This window comes from Phoca vitulina, unplaced genomic scaffold, assembly GCF_004348235.1.
Source record: "Phoca vitulina isolate PV1807 unplaced genomic scaffold, GSC_HSeal_1.0 scaffold5, whole genome shotgun sequence".
In the NCBI taxonomy this organism is placed as follows: domain Eukaryota; kingdom Metazoa; phylum Chordata; class Mammalia; order Carnivora; family Phocidae; genus Phoca; species Phoca vitulina.
This window is the reverse complement of record NW_022589708.1, coordinates 58429063-58449219: the sequence shown is the minus strand read 5'-3', so window position 1 is coordinate 58449219 and position 20157 is coordinate 58429063. Positions and strand designations below refer to the sequence as shown.

Genomic DNA, 20157 nt, shown 5'->3' with positions numbered 1-20157 from the left:
AAGCCCTTTTTTTCCCCAGAAGCTCTCCAAACCCCATCTTGGGTTTTTAAGGAGGTCTCATTACATAGGCATGATCGATTAAATTATTGGCCACTGGTAACTGAACTCAAACCCCAGTCTCTCTCTCTTCCCCAGATGTCTCAGGAGTGAGACTGAAAACTCCAACCCTCTAATCACCTGGGTGGTTCTGCTGGCAAGCAGGCCTCCATCTACGGGGTTTCCCAGAAGTCACTTCACTAACACACTCAGGTGTGACTGAAGGGGGCTTGTTAAGAATAACAAAAGACACCTCTATCACTCTCATCACTCAGGAAATTCCAAGGGTTTTAGTTGCTTTGTACCAGGAATGGGATGAAGACCAAATATACAACTCATATTCTAAGTCACAATACCACAGTGCCTATATAAAAGATGCAATATTTTTAAAATGGGAGAATGGAAAAAAAAAGGGTTTTACCTGGGTACAAAATAGAATCATAACCATAAAGAGCTTTGGTGAGTAGCCTGGTGTAGCAGAGATGGATAGTTAAACATTAATAATCTGTGCTTCTTCTTCCCAAGTACAGAGCAGGCCCTGGGAGACAGCCGTTCAGCCAGGAGCTACAAGCCCACAGTGGATGTGAACAGAAATGATGCATGTGACTTCCAGGCCAGCATTTTTAGGAACAGTGTGCCTTCTCTATTCTCTGTCTCAGTCTGCCTCTGGATGCAGAGGACTCAAGGCTCTAGAAGAGGACAGTAGCAACATGACAGAAGATGCCTACACCCATGAAACAGCCACATGGAGAAAAACCACCTGCTGTTCAGCAACACCTATGTTGGACTATTACATGGGTGATAAAGGTCTAGTATATTAAGCCACTGAAATTTTAATGTTTGTTATAGCAGCTAGCATTAGTCTATTAATACACGAAGGGTCATCTAATTAGTTAGTGACAGGGCTGAGACCAGAATCCATGTTTTTTGACTCTTCTTACAGTGTATCAAACTATATTCTGATATGTATTTATATTTCTAAATGATCGCAGTGGTGTATAGGCAATTTATCTTGGTTATTCTCAGATAAATACTATTAATCCCCAACCAAACCTTATCTACACTTACCATTTACAATCATTTTCAAACAAGCAGAACATGGTTTTCTGGAAAAATAGAGATCACAGTTTTTCAGCCTTGACCCATGTTTTATAAGAGCAATTTTTCCAGCATGTAAATCTTCACTAGAACAGTGGAGACCAACAATTTTCGTGTTTTTCACCACCACAAGACCAGTTCTCTTCACCTACATTAAAATACAAAATAATAATGTATTAGTTATAACATCTGTTAAAAAAGAAACAGGCCCCAAATGGAGTCACTTGTGCTAAGTCTACATTATCAGACTGAGACTTAATACCTAATTGCAGTTTTGGCCTCTCCCAGGAATATAACCTTAACCAGTCAGACTGTAATTTCCTGCTGAGCTAGTGAGGAAATCCACCTGATAAACTCCTGTAGTCCCCAAAAAGAAAGTGACCTTGCCTGAAACAATCCACTTTTTGCTAGCAACTTCCTTTTCCTGCCCCTTCTGCCTATAGAAGCCTCCCCTTTTTGCAGCTCTTCAGAGCCCCTCTCTATTTACTAGATGGGAAGCTATATGACTCATGAATCATTGAATAAAGCAATTAGATCTTTAAGTTTACTCAGCTGAATTTTGTTTAGTTTTGTTTTTTAACTGATTTGGTGGCAGCATTTGGATCCAAAGGAAAACTGATGGCGTCGGGGACAACAAGAAACACAAGCATGGTACCTGTGAACCCTTTGAGCTCTCTGTCCTTCTTGCCATATCTAAGGGCCATAGGTAAGTTCCTTTTGGTTCTGAGCTCTGCTGTCTTTGCACTGAGCTCCTCATCTGATTGGCTTTCCAGTCCAAAATTCCCCATTTGATTGGAACTCCCATTCCTTGATTTAGCCCCCAGATTCCACATTGCGGAATCTCAGGCTATGGTCCCCATTTCTTGAGGTCTGCTGGTTCAGTCCTCTCCCCAGTCCCAGATTCCATGTTGAGAATTGGTAGTGGTGTGCACAGGGCTTTCTCTTGGCCAGGCTAAGGTACCATCTCTTGATTACTGCTGGTGTGTTAAGGTGAACATGTCTCTATTTTGTGTAGGTAAAGGCTATTGCTAATTGGAATCGTGGGAGACCAAAAGCCACAAAATTGGTGGACACAGGTTGAGCACTTAAAAGCTATTACAGCGATCGCCACCTAACTCCTGTGTTAGGATAAGTTGGTCATAGAATGGGTTAGACTGACACTAGGACACCCACCAACCTCAAGAAAATTTTGATGCAACTAGGTACAGGGTAAAACACCACACAACTCCCAACCCCAACCCAGCAGCATGTCCCTCTTGGGTATTAGTTTGGCTCTGAGAAACCCACTTGGCTTAAAAAAAAAAAAAAAAAAAAAGAGGGGCGTGACTCAGTTGGTTAAGCATCCAACTCTTGGTTTCAGCTCAGGTCATGATCTCAGGGTCGTGAGATCAAGCCTTGCATCGGGGTCCACGCTGAGTGTGTAGTCTGCTTGTCCCTCTCCCTCTGCTCTCTCTCTCATAAATAAATAAAATCTTTAAAAAAAAGAGAGAGAGAGAGATAGCTTTAAATTCCAAAACATACCACCTTCTGGCATACTTATGTAAGTCTAAAAATTATAATCCTGGGAGCTATAAATATCTACAAAATGACAAAATCTTACTAAGCCTTTTTGTGTCCTAAGAAGTTGCCTTGGTAACAATCATCAGGCTGGGGGCCCCAAAATATGGCCAGACAGAAATGTGGGTTGCACCTCCTTTCCCACTAGCTACGGCTGGATAGAAAATATGGGTTAAACTCCCTTTCTGGCTAGGGCCCTACCAAACTGCTATAAGCCCTCAAGTAAATAACAGCCTAGAATGCGATGGACATTAGGAGGAATGGTCCAGTTAGATAAGATCATTCAAAAAGCAAGGGTCCCCAGGGTGCCTGGGTGGCTCAGTTGGTTAAGCCTTCAGCTCAGGTCATGATCCTGGAGTCCCAGGGAGCGGGGAGCCTGCTTCTCCCTCTCCCCTCTGCCTGCCACTCCCCCTGCTTGTGCTCTCTCACTCTGTCAGATAAATAAATAAAATCTTAAAAAAAAAAAAAAAAGAAAAAAAAGCAAGGGTTCCCAAATCAAACAAACAGAATGGCATATACCTGTTTTAACTGGCATGTAGAAGCCTCCAAAAGGCTTCAAAATTCCAAAATACCTTCATTGAAAGATTTGTTGCAAATCACTCATGAAAAATTAAAGACACAAGAGGCACATAAAACAGGACTATAAAACTGAGGTAACTCCTACCATTACCCTCTATCCTCCTTTAATTAAGTATTCATTCTAGTAATCCTCTGTCTGAATCTTCTTTCCACTCTGAGGAGACTACAAGACCACAAACAAAAGTCCACCCAGTTAGGGGCCTTATAGACACCCCATATCTAGCCTTGAAGGGGGGCTGACAGGGCTCCGAGGGAGTGTCAGGTAAATTGCTACCTTAGTCCCTTAAACAGCCAAGGGAAACTAAAATTAAAATGAATGGAAATCCTTGCCAACTTTTGGTAGATACCAAAGCTATACCCTATTTTACACCTCACTAGGAGTCTGCAGATGGGATCCTAGGAAAAACTGGTTGAAGCTGGCTAAGGGAGAGAACTCTTATCAGAGTCAGCTCTCTGGATCTCTGTCTACAGTAACTGGTAGAGACAGAGAGAGAGAAAAAATCTTTTGAACCCTCTTTGGGGATGCCTTTAAGTCCAAGGAGTTATTTAATACTGCCAGGAATATTTACTGTTTGTCTCAGCTGAGAATTGACACGATATTTAAAAGGATTTTTTTTTAAGTAGCTGGTCCTGTGGTCAGAAGTTGGCCAGATTAAAAGCTGATATTAAAGCCTGATGGGAGTTTTTCTTAGGCATTCTCCCCTAAGCTAAAATAAAAACTATGAACCTAGATGGAAAGAAAAAAACCTTCTCACACTTTTGTGGAAGGATTTACTAAAACATTATAACGATAAGTAGCTCTAAATCCAGAACACAGAAGTCTTTTGATTTCCATCTTAGTTGGAAATATTTTCCTTGATACAAAAAAGCAAATTGAAGATAATGTGGTTAGATGGGGGGGACCAACCTATGATGTCATTTAAGTTACAATCCAATTCCTTGAGAAATTAAAAGCAACTGTTCTTCTCTTACATATCTTTGCAAAACCAGAAATGCAGCTCTAGAAACAATTCAAAGTCCACCTATTCTTTTTACCAATCCCCAAACCTCTCATATTTATCTCAAAAGGCTTATAAGTAGTTTTGCAGGAACTTAATGTTCTTTCCCTGTGCCTTTGAGATGTACATGTTTTACCAGGTCTTCCCCTGGAACTCTAATCTAAACCATCCCCAATTCCTAAGACTGAAGAAAAAAAACTGTGTGTGGCAGGGTTGGGGTGGGGGGTGCTTTTTATGAATACAAACTGCTACAGAAGCTCCCTTGCCCAAAATTTAGTTCACAGCTTTCATAAAATGCTTGTCAAGGACAAATACAAATCTTAAATGTCTTCTCCACAAATATTATAGAAAAAGCCTTAACCATCTGAACAGGTAAATTTAACTTATTCCAACTGTTCTTTTATAAACCAGTGAGTTTTGCATTATCATACCTGTCTCATGGCTAAAATTTTATTTTTATTTTTATTAATTGATTTCTTTTCATGGCTAAAATCTTCAAATGAAAGCTCTAAGGTCTCCGTTTGCATCTCCTATATGTTTATGTGCATCTATGTAAATGTGTTGTAGATGTGTGGTATTTTCTACCTCTGGATAGTACTGCCAAAATTAATTTGTAAAAAAGTTCCATTTAATTGGCTTAAAGAAAATTAAGCACTTAAATGGATTATTCATAAAATTCTCCAAAATATAATAGAAACTAACCCAAATGCGTTTCAGGTTCACATAATCTGGAAAAATATTCAGTATTAAGGCTAATTTAAGCTTGTTGGTTTAATTAAAATAGACATGCCTTTAGAGTTATCAACACTGAATGTAATGCAGTCATACAATTTTATTCTACCTGGCTTTACTAGTCAAAAAAGTTCGTTATCTCTGTTACAAAATCTGACAGGTAGAAAAATAACTTGGAATGATGAAATTTCATAAGCAATCTAAATATAATTGTTCAAAATAAGTGAACTAAATAAACGTGAGATAAAAGTTTTTAGGCAAACTTTTTAAACAATTTCCCCAAATCTTATTGGGAACCTGAAACCTTAAAGTTTTGCTAAGTTAAATTAAATGATGGATAGTCACTGAATATCTAGATTATTTCCAATAACATAAAAGACTGAAACAGTAATTACTGAACATAGGTTTATCTACTTTTTGGCTTCCTTTTACAGAGGAACTAAAAATTTTAGGGTTTGTTATTAAACATGTTTTGTGCTACCCTGAAAAATTTACTATGAGAAGGCATATATTTCTAGAAATTATGAGAAGTATTTATAAATTTGCCAAGTCACAGAAAGCTAATGTAAAAGGTAATTCACAATGTTTACTTCTTTTTTTTTTTTTTTTTAAAGATTTTATTTATTTGACAGAGAGAGAGACACAGCGAGAGAGGGAACACAAGCAGAGGGAGTGGGAGAGGGAGAAGCAGGCTTCCCGTGGAGCAGGGAGCCCGATGCGGGGCTCGATCCCAGGACCCTGGGACCATGACCTGAGCCAAAGGCAGACGCTTAACGACTGAGCCACCCAGGCGCCCCACAATGTTTACTTCTTTATTTTTATTAGAAATTAAGGTTTTTAAGGGTTAAACATTGTAATATATTGAATTAAAGCTACTAAAAAAAAAAAACCTCCATATGCAAGGAGAGTAGGATGTGTATTTCAGTAAAAGAAGGCATTAGGAATTAGGAATGCATTTTTTTGTTGAGGAAAAAGAAAGTAATTTTGTCCTAAAGTGAGATTGGTTATTTCAGAATGGGAAAGAGGAAAGACATAGGACAAAATCTGAAGGGTTACTAAAAGGGTTGTAGAAGATTTGTGGAAAAGGAGTCTTTGGAAAGGAATACTGTGTGTGATCAAGCTGGCTAAGATTAAAATAAATTAAATTAAGGGTTTTTTTAAATGAATGTATTTTAATATCAAAAGTAAGCTGGCACAAAATTAAAATTTAGTTTTCTCTCTGTTAAAAGGATAAAGTTTTCTTGGACTACTGGTCTGTTCTTGATAAGAGATTGTAAAAGGTTTTTCTTTACCTTTTAAGTAATCTGCTCATAAAACAAAGATTTTGTGTCTTCTCAAAATAATCTTATGTGTTTCATGTTGTCTTCATCAGGTCTTTGATTACTTAAAAAACCGGATTCTTCACTATTAAAAGAGCTAATTTTTTTTTACAATGATTTAACTTTCTGTATTTGCCTTTGAAGTCTTTGTCACTATGGTTAAAGTAGATAACTAAGTATTGTTTCACAGTGACCCATGATCCTATTTGACCAAGTGTTTTACACTTGATCTTAGCCAAAAGGCCGAGAAGCGATGACCAAGTGTTTTAAAAATTTTCAATATTTTTGACAAAGCTGGAGGCCTCAAAATCAAATTCACCAGGAAGAGGAGCCAACATTGAGGTACACTGCTTTCTCTCCCAAGATGTGGGATCAAGAACATTTCTTTCCATTCCTTCTTCCCTCTCTGACCATCCTTTTTCCTAATTCTTACAGCATGAAGGTCTTTATGATTTGGTCCACATTTTGCCTTGCTCTGGCCTTGAAAGATAGTGGTATCTGAGGCCATTACAAAGGGGTGAAATCGGGGCGCCTGGGTGGCTCAGTCGTTAAGCGTCTGCCTTCGGCTCAGGTCATGATCTCAGGGTCCTGGGATCGAGCCCCGTGTCGGGCTCCCTGCTCAGCGGGAGGCCTGCTTCTCCCTCTCCCACTCCCCCTGCTTGTGTTCCCTCTCTTGCTGTCTCTCTCTCTGTCAAATAAATAAATAAAATCTTAAAAAAAAAAAAAAAAAAAAAAAGGGGTGAAATCCAACTTCCAAACGACTGTTGGACTTGCCTTGATGCGGTGATTCTGCAGTCTGCCTATCCCAAACTTCTCCCTGATTTCCAATGCCTCAGTTTCTCTGGAACAAACCCTGTCTCCTTAACCCCAAACCCACGGAAACTTGCATCCAAGCTCTGCACAAAGAGAGGGACATGAGGCAAGAGTAACCAGAATAAAAACTGCATGCACAGTCTACAGACTCTGAAACTGTACTAGCTTCCATGGCTGTCACCTTTCCAGTTCTGAGCCACAGACTCAGAAAATTAGCTCCCTTCCCCTGGAGTGAGTATGAATGAGGCTATGATCAGGAAACTCTCCTTAATTCTTTAAAATACTACAGAATCTGCTGCTTAAAAAAAAACAGCTGCCCAACAAAATCCTTAGACCCCCTAACCAAAGTTGTTCTTGGTAACAGGATGGCCCTTGATTATTTTTTGGCTGAACAAGGAGGTGTCTGTGCCGTGACCAACACCACTTGCTGCACATGGATTAACGCTTGTGGGAAAGTTGAAACTCAGCTATAAAACCACTGAGCGAGCAACTTGGCTCAAGAAAGTGACTCCTTCAGCGGGGTCTTCCTTTAACTTATTTAATTTTGATTGGTTTGGGTGTTGGGACCACAGCTCCAAACGCACTCTAGATATTGGGGATTACCCTGCTTGTAATAATCCAGTGGTCTCTCCGGCATGCTGTATTCTCTCAAATACAGCTTGAAATGTGTGTTCGCAGCCACTAACCACCGAACAAATCATCTCCCTAAGACTGGAACATCAGAAAAGGAATGAAGAGAATGACTGGCTTTAAAAATGTGAACCTGAAGTCACGGTCTGTGAATACCACAAAGATTCAAGAAAAAAACACCAAAAACAAAACCAAAACTCATGACCTGTGAATACCACCACAGAGGATCAGCAAAACTGTAAGAATTTTCAGAGCAACAGCCAGGGGTGGGGCTAATGCCTTAAGTTTTGATCACATCTCTCAGGCGTAGGGGTCTGAGCAACTGACAACGGGCCCCATATGGAGTCACTCATGTTAAGCCCACATCATCAGACTGAGACTTAATGCCTAACCTAACTGAGGTTTTGGCCTCTCCCAGGAATATAATCTTAACCAGTCAGACTGGAATTTCCTAGTCAGCTAGCGAGGCAACCCACCTGATAAACTCCTGCAGTCCCACAGAGGAAGGTAACCTTGTCTGAAACAATCCACTTTTTGCTAGACACTTCCTTTTCCCACCCCTTCTGCCTGTAGAAGTCTCCCTTTTTTGCAGTGATTCAGAGGGATGCTGCCTGATTCATGAATCGTTGAATAACGCAATCAGATCTTTAAATTTACTCAGTTGAACTTTGTTTTTTAACATATCTAATGATTATATCATAGATTATACTTGATTTATTAATAAAATGAAAATTTTTATTTAGTTCTTTACCTGAACATAGTTTGAACAAAAGCACATTTCTCATTAAGTCCAAAAACTTTTCTGAAAATTTAATGTTGGTTTTATACCAGAAATTTTCTAAATCTAGGCATTCTTAACTGAACAGTGAAGCATTTAATTATCCATTAATATGTCTGACTGAAAAATAAATACACTTTAACCTAGGAAAGGGCGAGAACCAAGTTGATTTGATTTGTTTCTTACAGCATCCAGTCTGTAACTATTTAGTATTAAGCTTCTACATGGTATAATGAAAAAGGTAGAAAACCCTGTGGTTTTACACATGGATAAGTGAAGCCCAAAGAGATCATGTGACCTTCTGAAAGACCCCACAAATGGTAAAAGGCAGAACTAAAGCAGAAGTCATCTTAAATCTTAAAATATTTTAAATACTGACTAAATAAAGATAATTGTCAACTTCTTTCTAAAAACTGGCTCTCCCAATTTTTCGCACTATGGCAGTCTAGACTAACGTGGGTAGGTCCCACCTCCCACAAATATATAGATTTACAAAAAAAAAAAAAAGTTTTAAATGCATAGTCAAGCTCAAAAGAAGACACCTGCTCAGGTGTTAAAAATGAAGAGAACTCAAAGCCAGAGCAGTAAGCCTGAGCTACCTCAGCAGTATCCCACCCACAGGTAGGGGACCGGGCTGACTGTGCTTCCAAGCCCTGGAGGCCGGGGGCGGGCTGGGATTCTAAAGAGGTGTTACTTTCAACCTAAAGTGTCCTAACTTACACAGATACTAATCGAAAAAGTTGGTGTGACAATATTAATATCAGATAAAATAGACTAAGTTAAAAATCAGTTCTATGTAAGGCACAACGTAGTCTATGCCGTTTTCACAGGAAAGGGCTCTGAGGTAAGGAATGTAAACCCAATCTTTGGGTTTGGGACTCATTGTTACAGTATGTGGGGAACTTGGGCTGAGCATAGGGTACCTGTTATTCCCTACTCCCTTTCAAAGGGATTTTATTCTATAGTTATCCCCAATAGGACACATCTTGAAATTATTTATTTATTTTAAATAAAGCTCAGACCAGAGCTTTATTAACTAAAACAGTCAAGTTTCAGTTTCAGTTATGAGTATAAATGTCTGCAACTATGGAGAATGATATTTTGTAAAATGCCTAAAAAGAAAGAATAGAGAAAATTTTATAGAATTCCTTTTCTGAGTTAACCAACCATTTCCTAAACTAGAAGGACATTTAAAAGGAACAAAAAATCTTTCCTTTACAAACTATACTTCCAAAAATATATCTAAAACATGAAAGATCTATATTGGCTTTTAAAACAAGCTTTAAATTTACCGTGAATTTATAAGCCCTTTCCCCTTCCCATCCCAAAATTTCTTAAGAGTTTTATGTTCCCCAAATACAAAGTGTATGTTAGTATCTACTTCTGAGTAGTTCCAGTGAGTTTTTCTTTTTAAATTATAACTTTGGAAAAGAACTGATCATGCCTTATCAAGAGATCCCAGCATGCTAGAGCTCACTTTATTAAAATGAACCAATTGTGGGGCACCTGGCTGGCTCATTTGGTGGAGCATGCAACTCTTGATCTTGGGGTTGTGGATTCAAGCCCCACGTTGGGTACAGACATTACTTTAAAAAAATAAAATGTTTAAAAATAAAGTAAAATAAAATAATAAAATAAAATGAACCAATTGTGACAAACGGAAATGGCTGCAATTAAATGATTTTAGCTTTAGATTTTCTCAATAGTTAAGCAGACAGAAATAAAGCCAGAAACTGTGGCGACAAAAGACTTTTTTTTTTTAATTTTTTTTTTAAGATTTTATTTATTTATTTGACAGAGAGAGAGAGAGAGCACAAGCAGGGGGAGCAGTAGAAGGAGAGGGAGACCGATGTGGGACTCGATCCCAGGACCCTGGGATCATGACCTGAGCCAAAGGCAGACGCCTAACCATCTGAGCCACCCAGGTGCCTGCCACAAAAGACTTAAAAAAACTATTCCTAGGGCACCTGGTGGCTCAGTGGGTTAAGCATCTGTCTTTGGCTGAGGTCATGATCCCGGGGGTCCTGGGATCGAGTCCCGCCTTGGACTCCCCACTCGGGTGAGTCTGCTTCTCTCTCTCCCTCTGCAGCTTCCCCTGCTGTGCCCTCTCTCTGTCAAATAAATAAATAAAATCTTAAAAAAAAAACAAAAACTATTCCTAAAAAAACCTCTCAAGACCCAAAACTATTCCTAATAAGCGGGAAGCGTACTCATCGATTTATTATTAGAACAATCTTTTATCCCTCCCTTGCCCCTCAGCATAGGCGCAGAGACAAAACAAACAAACAAACAACAACAAAAAACGAACAACCTTTTAGGCTAAGTTTAATTTATCACTTTTTTGTCTAGAGTCCTCTTCACCTCAGAAAATATCTTTTATCTTTCATTTGTTTTTAGCTAAGGCCAAAATGTCAAGTTTGAGACAAAGATTTTTCCATCCCAAACTTAAAACAAAACAAAGCAAATAAAAGCCTAAGTTGCATTCCATTTTGCACTTCCACTGACTGCAACTCCCAGGAGACTAAAACTTTTTAGTGAATCACTGTTCTGGATCCTGACTGCTTCACTTCACTAACATCTTGGAAAGCCCTCTGTATTATCTTAGTCACAGGGATTTACAGTAAAATGTAAGCAAAAGAGGACAGTCTGCGTTTTGGTAAACAAATTAGTATGTTAAGTGGTGAGTCACTATTTTTTTGCCTTCGCCTTTCTTAAAATGAAAAACATCTAAATATTCGGAGACAAATTATTTCTATATTCTTGTTGGGCATTTTAGAGACTCACTCTCAGAACTTATCAGGAGATCTCCAGGAATGCACATCAGAATCACGAAGGTAACTTTTTTCAAAATATACGTGTTTTGTCTCCATTAGACACCCAATAAATCAGAATCTCTCTGGAAAACTCAAAAGATTAAAATAACAAGGAAATACTGTGCAATAGTAAAAAGAACAAAGTTCATCTTCTCGGGCCTGGGTTTGATTTTACCCTTCTTACAAGCTAGTAAATTAGCCTGCTACGGTTCCACTGATGCTGACAAAACACATGAACCTCCGGGCTCAGAGACTACTTGATCATTCACAGCCCAGCAAGCAGTATGAGCACCATGTTTGTGATGTTTCCCTTGCCCACAAGTCCCATGGGTGTCATGCAGATGGCCCAGATGGATTCCTGGACAGGAAGTGGGTTGTGTTATAGGAAAGGAACACCAAGCCTGGGGATTGCTGTTTTATCATAGACAGTAAGCAAACCTCCTTTCTGTCCCAGAGGGAGACATTAGCTCAACCCTCAAGGTTGCTTGCTGCAAACACAACTCTGAGAAATGGCCTAGGTAAAGAACAGTTAGGGCCTTGCATTCTTTAAACCAGCAAGATGTGCTGGAGTACGAGAGAACCGTGTAAGAGTGTTTCTCAACACATTTATGCAAACTAATATGGAAATGTATCAAGAGTTAACTTTGAAAGTTAAAAAAAAAAGATGTGGGAGCATATTATAAAATAATCTGGGTTTGTTTTGTTTTTTAGAGGAGAGACATGTATAGTCTTGTAAATGCACTGAAAACTTTTAGAAGGATATGAAGGGTATATAAGAACCTGCCTTGTAAGTGGAAATGGGAAACTTGAGTATAAGAAGGACTTTTAGTCTACTTTATACCATTGTTTTTGCTTTGTTATTACAAACACGTCTTTTTAAAAGTCATAAAAATTCACCTGTTTTTTGTCAGTAGATATCCTGGCCATCTCTTCATTATCTCCTAAGGGTCCATGCTTTCCCTCTTCCTTTTCCTAATTAAAAGCGGATTAGGGGAAAAAAAGATTAGTGCACAAAACATAGAATTAACTCAATATTTCCTATTTGAAGGCTGGTTTTCTTGGTTTTGGATCATTCATTTTTTTTTTCCTGATGAAAATCTGCATTGACTTCACGCTTTGTTCAGGTTCAAGTTCAGACTACTTAACCTAGTAAATAAGGCCTTTACAATCAGGCCCCTACATACTTTTGCAAAATACAGAAGGACTGAAAGTTGTGGTCAGAAAATAAAATTCTGTAGTTTAAGATTTTGGAGTTGGGCAGTTTTAAGGAGCAGTCCAGAGTGTGGCCATAGCTAAAAAGGGCTAAAGGGGGGTAGGGGTAAATTAACTGGAATTGGGAAGATAAGGAACTATCTGTAGATATGGATTGTGGTAGGCAGAATAGTGGTCCCCCAAAGACTTGCCTGTCCCACTCCCTGGAGACTGTTACGTTACTATGTTACTGTGGCAAGATCGTAGATGGAATTAAGGCTGCTAATCATCTGACCTTGAGATGGACCCAATGTAATTACAAAGGTCCTTATAAGTGAAAGAGAGGCAAATCAGTGCCAGCGTGATGCAACACGAGACTCAGTCTGCCACTGCTGGCTCCAAAGATGGAGGAAGAGCCTTGTCCAAGGCAAGTGGGCAGCCTCGAGAAACTGCAAAAGGCGAGGAAATGGAATCTGCCCCGAGCCTCCAGAAGGAAAACAGCCCTGCTGACACTCTGAGTTTAGTCCAGTGAGACCCATTTCAGGGTTCTGACTTCCAGAACTGTAGGACAATAACTACATATAATATGTGCTTTAAGCCATCGACTTCACGGTAATTTGTTACAGAAGCAAGAGGACACTAACGCATGGAAGTCCACGAGTCTCTTCTAAAAGTAAAACCTGAAGTAGAAAGTTTTGAGCCAGGGCAAGATTCCTTCATTTATTAATTCCACAAATATTTACTGAATGCTTGCCATGTGCCAGCCAGAGACCTAGTTGCTCAGGATGCAGCCCTTATTGAGCTTATGACACAGGAAAATGACTATGAAGTGAGCAGATGATTACGACAGAATGATAGAGCAGGCTTCTGGGAGCCCTAAGGCAGGTGGGATACATAAGAAATCGGAGAAAGTTTCAAAGTGGGAATGGTAAACTTGGTGAATGTTGAACTCTCAGTCTTATGAAACAAATGCTGGATGCTAGAAAAGGAATAACCTCTAAAACGTTTACAAGAAAAGCCATGTCCTGGGAATCACATTTCTATTCCAGCAGAACAGGAAGTGGAAGAAGTGATGATGCTGGTAGTGGAATGGTGGGAATGAGATGGTAGTAGTGGTGGTGAGGACGGTATGAGTGATAATAATAAAGTACCTAACAGTGTTTGCCAAGCACCAGGCTCGAAACTATCTCATTTAATCCTCAGAACTTTACAAAGTAGCCCCTATCGTTTCCATTTTAGACATGAAGACATTGTGGTTGAGAGAGATCAAATAACTGCATAGCTAGTCAATGGGAAAGCCAGGACCTGAGCCCCAAGTCCATCGTCTTAACCATTATGCTACCCTGTTACTGTTCTGGAAAAGTACAGTGAGTACACAGTGGGAAGAATTAGGAGAGAGGGACAGTACATGATGTGTAAAAAACGAGGCAACAATACACTTACTCTAATTCTTATACTACAGTACCATTCAGGCAATTTCGATATGTTTAACTTAACTAAAAACTATGAACCAATAGGAGAGATTATTTTAAAACGATGGCCATTTTTAGTAGTGCCGACTTCTGAAACTTTTAGTTAACTGTGCTTTTCCCAAGTCTCATAAACAGTTTCTCTCCCACTCATTTATCTAGTTTTGGGCTGGATTCTTAAAAATGCTTGGATTTTATACTTAATGTAAACTTTGCTGAACAATCTTCAAAGAGCATCCATACAGTGTAAATATTTGACAACACAGAAAATCTCAGATATCAGTCATATTTAGAAGTGGTTGTAAGTTAAAATACACTGAGGGGGCGCCTAGGTGGCTTAGGTGGTTAAGCATCTGCCTTCGGCTCAGGTCATGATCCCAGGGTCCTGGGATCGAGCCCCATATCAGGCTCCTGGCTCAGCGGGGAGCCTGCTTCTCCCTCTCCCTCTGCCTCTCTCCCTGCTCATGCTCTCTCTCTCTCTCTGTATCTCGGTGTCTCAAGTGAATAAATAAAATCTTAAAAAATAAAATAAAATAAAATAAAATACACTGAGGCTGGTAAAATGAATGACAATCTAAATGTCCAGTGCTAAGGGAATACACATGGTACATCAATACAATGGACTGTTATGCCAACATTAAAATGATAAGAACAAACACATATAGTACATAGTTTGTGCCAGGCACTATCTGAGAACTTTACAAATACTAACTCATCCACTTTTCATAAAAGCCTCCTGTAGTATGTACCAGTAACACTCCATTTTATGGATGAGGAAGTTGAGAGAGGGAAAGTCACTTACTCAAGATTACACAACAGTAAGAGGTGGAGTCCAGATTTGAACCCAGGCAGGCTAACTCCAAAACCACTGACTACTGTTAAACCATTAGACTACGTTGCTGCTCCAATGTGTATAATAATATTACAGCATAAGCATTTTCCTATGTTAAGTGAAAAAGGCTAGATCCAGAAGTAAATGATCTCAAATAACTCAAAGAGAGACAGAGAGAGAGAGGAAAGATTGAGAAACAGTACAACAATGTCAGTAGTCACTAGATAGTGAAATTGTGAAAAAAATTTTTTTCTTCAGTCCATTTTATAAATAATAGACACACATTAGTTTGGTAACAAATAAAAATGTTTTAAGAAGACAAAAGGTTGGTAAAGCATCAAAGGCAGTATTTCCAATATAATTACATGTCAAATTGCATCTTAAGAGTTTCTATGACTTACTTTGTATAGCAAAAGCAGAATAAAGAATTTAAGTGAAACAAACTTAATATTTTAGCTTAAAGAACATTTTTCTTCTCTTAAAAGGAAAAAGATCTTAGTCAACCCTGTGAACATAATGTGTAATTAATACTGAATTTATTTAATTTAATACACATCCCTGTTGAAAAAGAAGTTAATTTCAGCAGAGGATTTATTCTTGATATATATATATATATATACACACACACACACATATATACACACACACATATATATAAATATCTAAATATATAAGTGTGTGTATATATATATGTGAATTAAAATGAGATCAAATCTTCATATTAAAAAAAAAAGTGTCTTCAAAATTAGTACTCAATCTCTAAGAAGCCCAGCTTTTTAAATGTGCTTTTAAAAAGTCTTAAATCTCGGGGTACCTGGGTGGCTCAGTCAGTTAAGCAACTGACTCTTGATTTCGGCTCAGGTCATGATCTCAGGATCATGATCTCAGGTGAGATCGAGCCTCACATCCACCCTGTGTAGAGCCATGTGACCGCTCCATGCTCAGTGGGGAGTCTGCTTGAGATTCTCTCTCTCCCTCTCCCTATGCACCGCCCCCCACTGTCACATGCATGTATTCTCTCTCTCTAATAAATAAATAAAATCTTCTAAAAAAATAAAAGTCTTAAATTTCTAAGCATTTGCTTCTAATCTGTCTCTTCAAGACAATTTTATCTGCAAAAAAACAAAAACAAACCAAAAAACCCAAACAGTTTGAAAATCTTCCACTTTCATAAAATAATATTAAGCTACTAAGAGGCAGAAAGAATAAAAGACTTCAAAATCATGAAGGAAATGAAGACTTTCTCAAAGCCATTAATAATATATGGAGCCAGGGTGGGGGTTGAGGGAGTGATTAATAGGGCATAAAAATGCAAAACATTTTAAATAATGTTTTACTATTTATTAAGTATTTCACATAGTAGTTGGAGAAGAAAACTACTCCAAGAGATATCATTTTATCAGGGAAAGTGAATTCTCTATATACAAAGACTTTACACCCTTCACAAAAATCAACTCAAAATGGATCATAGACCCAAATGTAAAACGTGAAACTAAAAAACTCCACAAAAAATTACATAGGAGAAAACCTAGATAACACTGGGTATGGCGATGGCATTTTAGATACACAAAGGAACGATCCATGAAAGAAATCAGTGATAAACTGGACTTTATTAAAATTGAAAATTTCTCCTCTGTGTAAGACACTGTCAAGAGAATGAGAAGACAAGCAACAGACTGGGAGAAAATGTTTGCAAAGACACATCTGATATAAGACTGTTATCCAAAATATACAAAGAACTCTTAAAACCTAACAATAAGAAAATAACCTGACTAAAATATGGGCCAAAGAGCTTAACAGAAACCTCACCAAAGAAGATATATGGTTGACAAATTAGCATATGAAAAAATGCTGCACATCACATGTCATGAGAGAAATGCAAATTAAAACGAGATACCACTACATGCCTGTAAGAATGCCCCAAATCCAGAACACTGACAACACCAAATACTGGAGACGGTGTGAAGCAACAGGAACTCCATTCATTGCTGGTGGGAATGCAAAATGGTACAGACAGTTTGGTAGTTTCTGGCAGAACTAAATATACTCTTCATCATACAATCCAGCAATCATGCTCCTTGGTATTTACCCAAAGGAGTTGAAAACTCACGTCCACACAAAAATCTGCATACAGATATTTATAGCAGCTTCATTCATAATTGCAGTAATTTGGAAGCAACCAAGATACCCTTCAGCAGGTGAATGGATAAATTATGTGTGGTATATCCAGGCAAGGGATCTTACTCAGCACTGAAAAGAAGTGAGTGATCAAGCCATGAAAGGACATGGAAGAACTTTAAATGCATATTGCTAAGTGAGAGAAACCAACCCTAAAAGGCTACATACTACTGTATGATTCCAACTATATGATGTTCTGGGGAAAGGCAAAATTATGGAGACAGTTAAAAAAAAAATCAGTGGTTGCCATGGTTGGGGGTGGTGGGGGAAAAATAAACATCACAGAGAACTTTTAGGGCAATGAAAATATTCTGTATGATACCATGATGATGGATACATGACATTATACCTTTGAGGTACACAGGATGTACAGTACCAAGACTGAACTATAATGTAAACTATAGTCTTTGGGCGATCATGATGTGTCAATGTAGGTTCATCAACGGTAGCAAATGTACCACTCTGGAGAGGATGTGGTTAATGGCGGAGGCTATTCATGTAGGGGGGAGCAGGGAGTATACAGGAAATCTGTGTACTTTCCCGGAAATTTTGCTGTGAACCTATAAGTGCTTTAAAAAGATAAAGTTCTAATTATTAAAAAGTTAATTCCTTAATTCCCTCTTAAAATTCGTCAGTGTAGTCCCTACTTATAAAATCTAAACTCTCTTGCAAGGCATACAATATTTTTTATTTTCTGATTCCTGTATACCTTTCCAAGCTCATCTTCAGTCTCTTCCCTTCACCCAACTTCACCCTCCCCCATGAGGACCACAAGTTCTCTCACTCCTTCAAGCTTTTCCATATGGAGTCCCTTGGCTTGGTAAATATCTACTCATTCTTCATGTCTCAGTGCAAACAGAGCCTCCCCTGTGCATCCTTCCCTCACTTCCCCATGCAGAGCCTGGTTTGCAGTCTTCAGTCTTGGTAGCATCTCTGCTTATTGCATCTTGTTTAAATACCTAACTTTTGTCTCCATTTAGAAAATAAGAACCAAATCTTTCTTTTCGTATCTCCAATGCCAAGCACACAACCTTATCCACCGTAACAAAGACGCCAAAAAGAAAAAAAAGAAAGAGAATGGTTATGAATGACCTCATAAGAGTACAATTGTGTTTAAGGATTTACAAAAAGTCATTTTGTGGAAAATGTGAAGCAATCTTTCAGCACAATTATTGGCAAGTTGGAAACTTCCATAAGCATATGCAGAATACAGGTGCAATTTTGTAAGAGAAAAACAAGCAAAAATCCTGTGCTTAAAAAAAGACTGAAGGGAAGTACCAAAATGTTAAAAGTGATGTTGTTAGAATGGTGAAAAGCCATGGGTAATTTTTCCCCCTTTCCCTTTTTCAAAAAATGTCTTAAATGCTTAAACAACTTAATACTGTTCTCCCTATATGGCCTTGGCCCCCTAAAACATTCTAAACTTACTAATCTACCAAACCAACTGGTGAGAACCTAACACCATGCCACTCCAAGCATGGAGGAAAAAGATGAGAAGGTAAGCACCTTGCTGCCCAAGGGCTGGAGAAAGTAAAGATGTAAGCTTTCATGATTATTCTTTCTATATATCCCTAACCTGTTTTGATCACCTCTTTCAGATCCAAAAAAGAGACTATTTACATGGAACAAGAAACCAATTAGCATTCACAGATTACCTATTCCAAGAGTAGATGCTAAAGGGGTATAAATAAGACATGGTAAAATAAGACACAGTAATAAAAATAAGGTGAAATAAGACATGATCTCCATCTTCATGTAATTTACAGTTCAGTGGGAGAAGGGGAAAACTACTCACATGAAACATCAATAGCATGCAACTGGGTGATAAATTATGCAATCTAATCGTCCAAACCAACATAAAATACCATTAATACCTGATAAACATGGCAAAGTCTGAGAGAGTAACAATTCTATTTTTAGATTAGAAAGATGAGCTATTACAGCTATGAGTTACAAATATCACACTAAACCACAGAAGTATTTTGCAAATTTTAAGGTTTTTGAGTTTGCTTTTAAGTGTGACAGAAACTGGAAAAACCAAATTTAAACCACGACTAAGTGGGAAAAACTAAGGAAACAAAATATACCTGAGATTTTTGTCTTTGGGCTTTTACTGCTGGGAAGAGCTCCATCCAGAGACTGAGCAGAGTGAAAAGGTTGACTTTAGAAAGCCTTGGTATTTGACCTACAAAAGAGAGGGTAGACACTTTAAAATTTTTACTAATGATGAAAATAGGAACTCATCCTCAATGCCATTTGGGTGCTGCAGCCTGAACTCAGCTGCTTTAGTAGGAGGCAGAGAAAAAGGGTAAGAGGACAAAAGAATCAAAGGGCAGGAGCCTGGCTACAACCTCACTTTCGGCGACCTCCTCTGGCACTTTTCAAACTTGGGCCCTTTCTCCAGCCATCACATGACAAGGAAAAAAACATGGTACAACTGATACATTTAACTATGGGAACAATCCAAAGGAAGTTATGAAAAGTCCTTGCGTCTGATGTTATCGTGAAGCAAGCTTTTCTTTAAATTGTGGTGTTGCAAGAAGGGCAGTGCGGTGACCTTCGCGGGGAAGGCAGTTGAAATACAGGAAAGCGTCATGTGTGGTTAATTCGGAAATCAAGTCAAAAGCACAGAATTTTCAGGCTCAGTACCTGAGATCCCAGCTCTAGGTCCTGGGAGGAAAAGTAAAGGGCGGGGGCGTGGGGGTGGGGGTAAGAGGGAATGAGCGCGACTTCAAAAGCAGGTGTTGCCAGGCCAGGGGTTCCTGGTGACCGAGGCGAGAACGCGCCTAGGGCGGGAATGAGACATCCCGGGGCAGCAGCGCGGGCGAAGAGGGATAGGCAGGGAAAGCGGAGTTACATGGAGGCAGAGGCTCAGGGCAGAGCGAAAGGCTGGGATGGCAGCAGCAGGGTCCGAGGCACTCACCAGTCATGCTGCCAGTCTGGGTGCTGACTGACCGCCCGGCCCCCGCGCTCTCCAGATTTTGCATCTGCCCTGCTTCTTTCATCCCAAGCCTAGCGGCCTCTGCTGCCCAGAATACCTCTCGCTGTCTGGCATGATCTTAGCCCCAGCGGCTCCACCTCCCGCCTCCTCCCAGCAACTATACGGCAACCGCCGACTGGGCGCAGCCAGTGAC

The 20157-nt window shown here is 39.1% G+C and overlaps 1 protein-coding gene across 1 annotated transcript in view; it reads right to left on the bottom strand.

The window, feature by feature from the left end:
- Positions 1–20132, bottom strand: part of CDADC1 (cytidine and dCMP deaminase domain containing 1) — a 43838-nt gene extending 23706 nt beyond the window's left edge. The window contains exons 1-4 of the mRNA XM_032403048.1: positions 19947–20132; positions 19111–19208; positions 12251–12325; positions 1105–1282 (exon numbers count right to left, since the gene is read on the bottom strand). Coding sequence (XP_032258939.1) covers positions 1105–1282; positions 12251–12325; positions 19111–19208; positions 19947–20028 — 433 coding nt within the window. The 5' untranslated portion in view covers positions 20029–20132. The remainder of the gene's footprint in view (positions 1–1104; positions 1283–12250; positions 12326–19110; positions 19209–19946) is intronic.
- Positions 20133–20157: the final 25 nt, after the last annotated feature.